Below are 11,578 nucleotides of genomic sequence, written 5' to 3'. Positions count from 1 at the left end.
AAAAAAAAAAAAAAAAAAATATGTGTTTGTGTGTAAAATGTACAAATAAGGAATTAGCTTTAAACTTCATTTCAGTTTAAACTTCATTTCAATCCCTTCATTTCAGAGACCAACTTAGCTTGCGAAATAAAAATATTTATACTTACCAGAAAAGTTGTAGAAAAAATCTCAAATGATAGTCCTGATATCTTTCTTAATATCGTGTTTAAAAAATCTGATGCAAGTTTTATTTAAAATAATTTCAGTTAGGTTAAATATGTGTTTGCATTTTTATGACAATAGGAATATTAAATATTTTTTCCTAAGTTTAGCAGAGAATCAAGGGAAAATTGTATGATCAGTAATATATAATGGCAAAGCTAACACAAGTGTTGAATTCAATTATATTTTAGCACACAAGCCAAAAAAAAAATCCTTCTCTTATTAGATTGCGGGGGAGGGAGGAGAAACATGGGTTGTAACAGGAAATTCTTTAAACATAAATCATGTTTTCGGGCCACAACCAGAACAGCAGAGGCAACAATAAAACCTTCCCCTGGCAATCGGAATTATTTTCAGGCCACATTTTAGATCCAGTGCAGAGTCCTGAGCTTGAATTTTTTTATTTGTAGCACAGCTGTCAAATAAAACATTAACTAGAAAATTTGTTCTGTCAAAAAAGGGATATTCTAGTGCTTGTGGTAATATTTGATATTAGTGTGTGGAGAGGTGGACTGGTATTAAAGGAAACAAAAAATAAAGGTTGAGGAACACTTATGAGATTATCAGAAAATAATTTACCAAAAAGAGCAGCAGGTATTTATATGCTGTGATTTATTTAGGAGGAGTGAACCTCAACCTTATAGCAATAACAAATATTGCTGAGGAAGGCTGCCAGAACAGGAAAAAGTAAACTGAAAAATAATGTTTTCCAGAGTTGAGCCCAAAGTATAAATTGTAAAGAATAAAGTTAATTTGTGTTAACATATAAACCCTTTAGATGTAACTGCTTAAATGTCACTCTCTCATTTAGATCTTCCCTGACACCCAGTGTAAATTTGTTCTATCTCGTTATTGTCATCAATCCAACCTTGTTCTTTTCTAATACTTATCCGTATTCATAATTATATAACTGTTTGGGTTTAATGACTGTCTGCTTCACAACGCTGTAAAGGCTATGAGGCAGGAACCATGTCTATTTGTTCACCGCTGTATACAGGTAAGAAGGCCTAATGCTTGGCACTTAATAGGTGCTAAGTATTTGTTGAATGAAAATGAATTTTGATAACCTTTTGGGAAATAACCAAAACAGTAGAAGATTTTAGTTGAAAAAGGAACCACCACAACTGAATACACGTTTCCTTACACCGACACCGGAGAAACAGAGCAGTGACTTCAAGTCATAAGAATTAACATGTGCATCTTGTAAAACTCTGCCCCTATATTTAATCCATACCACTCTTACAGCTAATTTTTTTCCCTTTGTCCTCACATAAGTTGGAAATTAAGTTACCAACTGAATAGCTGTTCTGTGCAAGCCTCCTGCTGCACAAGGAACACCTGGGTTTCCTCTGCGTTGTCTACCTAAAGTACCTGGTTGGTTATTTCACTCATCCTTGCTCCTACAACCCACTGAGTGTTGGATTTCAAATCTGAAATAAGCTTGCCTGTATGTAATCTATTTAAATCATGCCTATATTTTATGTGCTCTGAGCATTTAGGCATAGGCTAAAGCAGAAGTCACCATATATACTCCGTGATCACATCACTATATGATGGATTCAGTTTCTTTCAGTGGTTAAAATACACGGATTTAACCTTTGATTTTCTATTTATTAATGAGTGCTTTCAGCTACCTAACTTTTGTCTTATCCTGTGTAAGGTCTGCCTGTACTCTGATATCGCCAATTTACTGCTGAACCTCCACATTCTGTTTATCATGTAAATTGGAAATGAAGTAAAAATTATTATATATTTCATATTTAATTTGCTCAATTTTTTTTAATTCTTGAAAGCCTTAGATTCTTCTTCCTTTATTCTTTATCGATATAAGCTAATTTTTAATGAAATGTTTTGGTGTCAACTTAAAAGGCTGAAGTAATTCAAAAGTGAACATTTTGAACATTTAGCAATTAGAGACACCTGCTTTAAAGTCTACTCTCCCTTAATCACAGGAGGAAAAAAGTACTGTATTAATTTTGCAATTTTAGATTGAAATGAATCTGATTTTAAATTTATTAGAAGTAGGCTATATGGAAGGTTGCCACTCATTAATGAAAACATGTATTTGACTTTTCCATCTGATTTAGATAATATTTCAGAATTTTATTTCTAAATTTTCAGCCTTCATAAGCCTTAGGTTTATTAAAATCAAGAATTTAAAAAATTTAAAGTAAATATTATATTTATTATCTTGAAAAGGTAAATACACTTTGTATGTCAGTACTTGAGACCTTAACCTTTTAAAAAGTTTACAGTGTATTCCTGGTTAAACACATAAACTGTTTAGGCATATTAATTTAATTTTCTGCTTAGTAGCCTTTCTTTTTCTTGAATACAGGAATTATATTTTATAATCGAAATATAAACACTTATTAAAAAATAGAAAACCATGCTGAATATTAAGGGTAGACATTCTGTGAGACTCATTTGTATACTCTGTAGACATTTCAAAGGAAATATTTTAGCTAGTAACTCTAAAGATGGAATGGGGATCTGCCACAGATATTTAATTCTTTAGATAATTTTGTGTGAATTATTACCACCATATCCGGCTAAACAAAGATTCTTAAAGGGTTTTACTTTTTTTCTGACATCTTTACATGAAGAAGTCTTATGTGTTTGAAGCCCTAGACATATAGTAAGTATATTTTCTGGGCTCCTCTCTATGTCCCCAGTCTTTACCATCTTGATTTCACTCTCAAGGAATTTTCATCAGACTATTAAGACAAATTGCAATCACAGTGTCTTAGTTCTTTAATCATAATTTCCATATAATCCTGATTTGAAAAGTTAGAAGCTCTCCAAAATGACTTATATTGTCTTTGTATAGACCACTTAAAAAAACAAATATGTTAAATCTTCACTAATTCAGAGACAGGTTTTTAGTAGTGACGTCTAAATTATAAAGTACTTTTACAGAATGGCAACTAAGTTTTGTTTTATTTTGAATCATATAGAGTAACTCAAGAAAGTGTTAAAATGGTTCCAAAAGGGGTTTCCTGGGCCTGCTTTAATCAGTAAACATGATTCATTTGTAATTTATAGAAGCCATTTGTAATGATACAGTGCTATGGTCCTCAAGTATTATTTGTTGAAATAGTTTTAACACATACCTTTCAAAAGTGTTAACACTTTTCAATTGATTTTTTTTTGGTTGTTCTTGTTAGTATTCAAAAAAAACCTCTTAGGTTGGACCATGTCAAATTATTGTAAAATCTGAATTATGACAGTCTGAGTTCCTATGGCTTCATTGTTTTAACAAGTTATCTGTTCATAGAATTTTTATTTTTTTAATAGCAATTTTACAGAAAATTGTTTTGCATTACAGGAAAATTAATCCAAGTGGTGTTTGGCCATTGGGATGTCGTCACTTGCCTCGCTCGTTCTGAGTCATATATTGGGGGAAATTGCTACATTCTCTCAGGGTCACGTGATGCAACTCTTTTGCTATGGTACTGGAATGGAAAATGCAGTGGGATTGGAGATAACCCAGGCAGTAAGTACGACTCATTTTGTAAGTAAACTTTTACAAGAATGTAGAGAATAACATTTTGCAGTAAAATTACCTTTTTGTTATGGTAGGAGTGAAACAGAATTATCAAGTATTTTAAATTTCTTACTTATAATTTAAGAAAGGTCCAGATAGCCTCATTATTAACATTTTGTGACCACTGACAATTAAAACCCCAGCAAGAAATCTTAACATTTCATATTATAGGCTGTCCTTATGATCCAAAAATTCCGGTTCTTCGTTGGAAATAGCTGTCACCAAATAAAATACTTTTTATTCATGAACAGTAAGATACAGCATAAAAGAGCAATCACATATTACCTTGTTTATTGAATTCATATTTTAAAAGAACAAAATAAAAATTATAATTTCACACAAACAAACTAGTCTTTATAAAATTATGCTTTCATTTATGTATTAAAAAGATAAAACAGGTCATAAAAGGCCAATATGCAATATTCAAATTGGTTGTTGATTTTTCAGATGGGAAATGAAAACGTTCACCAACAGCCTAAACATCTTTATGAAACTGTGCTGAAGGCAGTAAAACAAAAAATGTGTAACCATTTAAAATTGTAATTCACAGAAGGCAAAAAAGGAAGCAGCTACCATTAAAACCAATCGCACACAGCTGCAGAAAAGAAATGGCTTTAGAAAAACACATTAAGAAGTAGGAAAAAACAATTAAAGGGACCACCTGAAAAATGAGAATTTAATTAAAATGATTATGACAACACTGTAGAATTCCTGCAAGAATAGCGTTAGATTTTTACTTCAGAAGGTAGAGCATTTTAACTGCTCTTAAATATTTACAGTTTCTTGATTTAAAGCAAGTTGCAGTGTATTTGGTTAAGGAAGGATCATGTTCTTCCTGATGACTTTACCTGAATACTTGGTCCTTGCTCTGTCACTCCACCCCAGATTGTGAAATGGCATAAATATGTTAAGTCCATCACATTTTAGACTAACTTCTCAAAGCTATGCTTAAACACGTATAATATTTGTATGAAAATGAACTTTTTTTTTCAAAAAATTTAGTCAAATGCTAGCATAATGTTAAAAGACATATATGCAAAATATTTTTCAAAGCCATTTCTTATTATGCACATTATAGACTTTGATGTGGTGGGTAAATACAGTTTTTCTGTAATAGATATTTCCTATTTTAATTAAAAAAGGGATAATTTCCTATGCAAATAGAATATGAAAAATAATTTTAAGGCTGTGATGCTATGGATAATACAGACTTTGTGATCAAATTGTAGTGTGTGTGTATATATGTCAAGGAGAGGGTGTATATGCATTTCACATACTTACACAGATACCTCTATATAATTACAATAAAAATTCAAAAGATGTAAATTTCAGGGATTTTATTTTTCATATTCTTTTGAAAAGTACTGTGTTTTTTCATCATGAACACAACATTCTGGTCCTTCTTCCTTTCTGGCCTCTTAGAATTAAGTGACTACTTTCAATTTCTTTTTTCCTGTTTCTATAAATCTAGTTTCTGAGATTCACTAAATTATCTCAGGCAAACCTAGATTTAATATAGATGATAAATCTATGATTTTGCTATTTATCTCAAAATATTTAGGAAGAACTTTTTCTTGCATTAAAAATGTAAGAGATTTCATGCACATATAGAAATCTAAACATACACACAATAGATATTTGTGTTGTTTTTTTTTTAATTTTACTTAATCATGTTCTATATGTTATACACCATCATTACCAATTTGTATTCTAAGAAGCAGCTAAAGGCTTATTAGCTACACTTGTATGTAATTGCTGTTGCACTTCAGAAATTTAAGTATACCTTAAAGTTAGGAATTTTCAGCTTTTCAAGAAGGAAGAAAGTATGATATATATCATGATTTATGTATACATTTAAATATATTTTCATATGTTTAAATTCTTTGTAATTCAACCTAGAGATGGCCTTTAAAAATTGAATTAAGTAGGACTGAACAAATCCTGGGGTTTGTAGTAAAAAAAAAAATTCTAAGTTCCAAGCTTTGCTGTGGTCCTTCTGTCTTGTCTGTGAAATGAAAGCAACAACAGAATTGAGTTAAGGTGTTATCAGAAGCACAGCATGATTAGAGCAAATAAATCACCACAAAGCAGCATCTTGTTGGCATTAGAGTAAATATTGTAATGTTACATATTTCATAACGTACTTCATCTATACCCACTCATTGTCTGCAGTAATGGTGGACATTACCTCCTGGTAATGCTAGCAATGAAAAGAAAAAAGAGAATAATATAACAGCACATATAATAAAAATTTTAGAAAATTGTCATGTATCTTGACTGGATTAAATTACCTTTCTCAAAGTGAACCTTATCCTTTCAAGCCCCTGTATAATGTCCGATGCCCCGATTTAATTTTGCTTTAGCTTTGAAAGATGTATCTGGGAGAAAGACAAATAGGTACTTTTTCTTATAATGAGAATTTACACACATTAGAATAGAAAAATGGAAAATGCAGTCTAAGGTTTTCAAAAGAAAATGACAAACAAAAACAAAGACATTTTTACCGTGTGGAAACTGTTTCAAACAATCATGCAAGCTGGTTTGGATTTTATAAGCCTCTGGCTCATTGATAGTTCCACGATGCAGCTGCTGAAGTCAGAGCTTTTCAGATGAAGGGTTTTTAAGTTATGCTTATTCCTATATTGTACTTCTTAGACACAATGTAAATGACCTTTAAGAAGTGGTGAAGCGTGTATACACATATAATTGCAATATGTTCTATAAATGCACATAATACCTCAACTTTAAATTTTTTATTGTAGACTCAAGACTCTTTCTTTCTTGAAGGGAAAATAGATAAATAAAACCACGTTATTGCTTCTTCTCCATTTTATAGGTCTATTTCAGGCATTTTTTTATTTTAAAAAATCATGAGAATAGGTAGTCATTTTACTTTCTAGGGTTATAAGCCTACATATGCTGTTTTTTCCAAATCTAGTAGTGATGCTATATGTAAAGTTGATAGCTGTATGACAATGTTTTTAAAATATCATATTATATAATATTAATGTGCACATTGCTTTGGCAAAATCAGGCTAATTCAAACTGGATAAAACCTGTAAATACTATAATTTGGGGCTTTAAAAAATGTAAATGTTTTATGATACCTGGCTATACTACATAGCAAAAGGCTTATTTTCCTGTATACCAGATAGTTTTTCATCTTTGACTCTTGTTTTGTAATAGTTGTCTCCTGTGGAATGCAGTTTTCTCAATGAGAAGAAAAATTAATATAGGATTCTATTTAGCTATGGATTTTAAAAATGAAATTAACCAAGGTTATTTCACTGAAAGATGTTTTGTACATGAAAGCATGGCATCTCTCTCTCCTTGTCCCAGTACTCTGTGTTTTGGGACTGAGTCTTATCACCAAAGTGCTCTTCCTAAGATATTTACTTTGCCTTCAGAATAATGCTCTCCAGACCGCACATTTTCAAATTTTGGAGAAAATGTTACCCAGTACATTCCATTGATAAATAAATACTTTACATTTAGACATGATCTTATTTAGATAAGCAAGATGAATATATACAAAACAGTTATTATTTATTCACTGTTTTTATACTAGATCATAAGCTTGGATTTTAAAAATTAAATGCTTACTAGGTATTTTTAGGTATCTGAATAATATATTTTAAAGCTACATTCGATCAGCTTCAGAAGTAAATGGTTGCTGACTGTGAGAGTGTTGCATAGATTTGAGTATGTGGTATTTCAGTAATACTTGGAGTTTCCATTCTCAAATTCTGGTTTTGATTTGATTGAAAGGTGGCATTTTTTTCTTTTCTTCATTGCAATGAGACATGCTAATCTATGTCAGCTTTCTCCTTTATGGGAATGGCGTCTACTGAAAAAAAAAAAAAAAAAAAAAAAAAAAAAAAAAAAAAAAAAAAAAAACGAACTTTTCTTCATAACAACAAGATTCTGTTCTTTAAGAATATTTCAGCACCGTTAATTAGAAAGAAGGTTTTATTAACCATAAGGCTAGCACTAACAGACCACAGAGCTGTTTTTTAAAGTACTGTATGCCATAGCTGCCCTGCTTTTTCTCTGTCTAAAACTTCATTTTGTTATACTCTCATCAATCACTTAAGTCATTACCGTAAATCCTACTGTTGTTAATTTTACTAGTATCACCCTAATGAGACATTCCTGCTATAATTAAAAATGAATTCTAACTTTAAGGCATTCTAAATTTTTTTTAATGAATTTAGAATGATCTTGCCATGTGACTATAAATACTACTGATACACATAGACTACTCATCAAGTCTGTAAGAAAAGTAGTATCATAATATGTCCAGGTGTGAATTATTTACTGGCTGCCTCTGTGCACATGTGCTTATGTATATGCATATTTTTGTACACATATTTAGGAATTATGTCCTTTTTATTGTGAAGCCTAGTATGTTTTACTGAAGCTACTGATAAATTCTTATTCTTTGTCTTGCCAAAATATAGGCGGATGTAATATAAATATTACTCTCTGTAAGTAGGTGTCCTAGAGCACCATCTGCTGGATGCATTTAGGGACTTAACGTTGGGAAACAAAAATTGGTACTTGGTTAAGACAGGTGTACTTTGTTTTTAATTGCCTATGATATATTATTTAAGGGTCACAAATGTCAAGGTATGTACATTTGTGTTGAGCCATATGAGTCCTTAAAAAGAAATCGCTTTTCTCCTCCTTTTACCCCACCCTAGCCTGGATTTGGAACTGTACAATAAATATTTTGTATAAGGAAAAAGTAAGCATAATATATGCCTAATGAAACAAAGCATCACAGTTCATGATGAAATAGTAAACTGTTAGCTTCTTGATCACAGCTCTTCAGTAAGTTACAGTTGGGGAAGTTATTTGGGTGATATTTTAAATATAGTTTCCTTAGGTTCACTCGATTCTGAATAAGAAATGAATAAGAAAGTAATGCTTGAAACAAGAAACCATTTTATACTGGGATATGACTCTTGATCTGATACTTTGTCAGGAACAAGAGTTCTTGTGTGTGTCTCATCAAGACCTTCCCTTCTGGGCCTGCATTTGGAATGTACTATCACACTACAACTACCCTGTATTTTTATTTTTTTCCTTGAAGCATTTATCAAGAAGCGTTTTGAAATGGTGCGTTGGCAGTGTTCAAGTTCAGGTGACATTAAAAGTATGTCTATGAAATTCTCCAGAAGGTCCAGGATGTTTAGTGCTCCATGATGTAATGCAGGCCCTCAAGTTCCAGCAAAACAACTCTGTATTTACTGCTTGTAACTAATAGTAGATGTGGCAAAAAGGAATTATATTCATATGGCAAATGAATACAACCTTAATGTGCACCATATGCAGAGTGGCGGGGTGATATGCCAATATATCACATTTATTTACCTTGTTTGGTTGCAGAGAAAAATGACTATACCATTCAGCCCATAGGTTATAGCCATATAAATATGAGAACAGAAGAACTGATGATTTATATGCTCAGACTGAAACTGAGTATCTTCTTATGTAGACCTTTTTAATAGTGCCATGCCAAAGAAAGCTGTCTTGACACTTTATGCTCATAGGGAATTTTAATTTCAAACAGTAGTTGGAATTAGTCTAAGAAGGTACAAATTCCTTCTAGTCAACTAAACATAGGATTCTTCTACTTTCAGAATATTGCATAACTCTGTTGGCGGGGGGGCTATGACATTATTGGTAGAAATACTAAGGATAATTTAATTAAGGCTTCCTGGAACAACATAGTAGATTGACTTTACCACCTTTCAAAAATGCTCATTTCGTAAGAGAAATTGTATGACAGCTTTGCACATATGTAACTCACATTGTACTCTAGATATTACTGAGAATTTATGAAAAGATAACCATTTTTATATGAAATTCAAAATTTAAATGTCTGATTTTTTTTTTAACAAAACAACAGTTTATTTTTTCTAGTTAGCTCAATTTTTATGTACTATGCCCATTTATGTGGCTTTACACAGCAGAGGTTTGTGTTAACATATTTTTAAAAATTGATTTTCTTGGCCTTTTAACAGTGCCATTATCTAAGTTAATTACATTTCATTTACCTGCTAATTTTTTAAGTAATTTTTTTTTCATATTCAAGTGAGAAAATGAATGTGTTTGATAAGACTTCAGATTTTTGGATTTGAAGTGTTTTTACATAGGAAAAAAATTCTCTGAATTGTTGCTGCCTTTTGTAGCTTAAAGCTACAAGACTGTTGAGCTTTTTAAGCCTTCATTCTTGTAGCTTGTAACTTTGTACAATGAGAGATTGCCTTATTTCCTTGGGGTGAGTGGGGTCAAGAGTTTTTAATAGCTAAAGATATGAAACTCTTCTATAGTTTTCAGAGTCCCTTATGTATTTTTTTTTTAAAGAAAGTTAAATGTTAAGGAGGATTTATTCTAAAGAATTTTAAGTGATTTGGGTATTTGGGATAAATTGATAAAACTGATTTTCAGTTTTAATTTATATTCATAAAAATTATACTTAATGTTGCATTTCAACAAATCTGAGTTAGATTTCGCTTCAGCAAATTTTCTACCTGTTTTCAAAAGGGGGTAGAATTTTACAATGTTTATGTTACCAGACACTCATATGCACCTGCAGGAGACATAGCTTATTTAGAACCAAAGACCAAGCCCCTCCACGGGAAAATAACAAATGAACTCTCAAGAAAGTAGGAAAAAAGAGGCACATTAGTTAAGTATAGTAATGATTGTCCACATAATCAAGTCCTATACAGGCATTAACCAAAATATTATAAATTTGTAATATTGATATGAAGGGATACACTCTTTGTATTAAGTGTAAAAGATCACCAAGCTACATGTATAACGTAAGTACCTATGCCTGTATGTGTATACACTTGTATTCTATGGACATTTGTGTATAGAAAAAGTATAAAATGATCACAAGAAAAATATTGACAACATTTATAGACAGAGGAATTTGGAAGCAATTTTTCATTTTCTTCATCATAATTTACTGAAGTATCTAAATGTTTTATAATGAGCATGTACTACCTTGATAATCAGAGACAATAAATATACTTTAGGCCAGGCACAGTACCTCATGCCTGTAATCTTAGCATTTTGGGAGGCTAAGACAAGGTATCGTTTGAGCCTAGGAGTTCAAAACCAGCCTGGGCAACGTGGGGAGACACTGTCTCTACAAAAAATAAAAATAATTAGCTGGGTGTGGTGGCGTGTGCCTGTAGTCCCAGCTACTCGGGAGGCTGAAGTGGGAGGATCACCTTAGCCCAGGGAGGTCAAGGCTATAATGATGTGTGGTCACACCATTGCACACCAACCTGGGCAACACAGTGAGACTCTTGTCTTAAAAAATAATAATACTTTGGGAAACTCACCTAATTACTATACTGTACCTTCATCCTCCACTCTTAGCCTCTAGGCTGCCAGATATTAGTAGTTGTATCAAATTTATATGAATCGTCAAGGAGAGAACCATCTCTAATTAGCATTTATGCAGCATAGGATCAGATACTATACTTTCAATGAAAGGAGTATTTATAACAGAGAGTGAACAAAGATCATTGTGTTGCTGCTACTCCTCCTCCTAGATGATACTAGTGGGTGCTCACTATATGCCAGGTACCATCCTGGGCACTTTACATATTAACTCATTAATCCTCACAGAAGCCCTCTGTGGTATCTACTGTTAGTATTCTTGACTTATAGATGAGGCATGGAGAAATTATAAATATGCCTTTATTTTCTGCCCTGGGCCTTGACGCTTTTAGGATTTCCTTACTAGAATTATTGAAACTTGCCCAAGGTTGCTCACCATAGCTAGCAAGTGCCGGAGCCTGGATT

The 11,578-nt window shown here is 32.1% G+C and overlaps 1 protein-coding gene across 1 annotated transcript in view; it reads left to right on the top strand.

Moving 5' to 3' along the window:
- The window catches only part of LRBA (LPS responsive beige-like anchor protein), a 727,560-nt gene that overhangs the window by 686,620 nt on the left and 29,362 nt on the right, over positions 1-11,578 (top strand). Inside the window, exon 56 of the mRNA XM_037740751.1 lies at positions 3,530-3,697. Coding sequence (XP_037596679.1) covers positions 3,530-3,697 — 168 coding nt within the window. The remainder of the gene's footprint in view (positions 1-3,529; positions 3,698-11,578) is intronic.

This window comes from Cebus imitator, unplaced genomic scaffold (assembly GCF_001604975.1).
Source record: "Cebus imitator isolate Cc_AM_T3 unplaced genomic scaffold, Cebus_imitator-1.0 Scaffold4, whole genome shotgun sequence".
Classification (NCBI taxonomy): domain Eukaryota; kingdom Metazoa; phylum Chordata; class Mammalia; order Primates; family Cebidae; genus Cebus; species Cebus imitator.
Note: the sequence above shows the minus strand (reverse complement) of the source record. Positions and strands in the feature narration are given on the sequence as shown.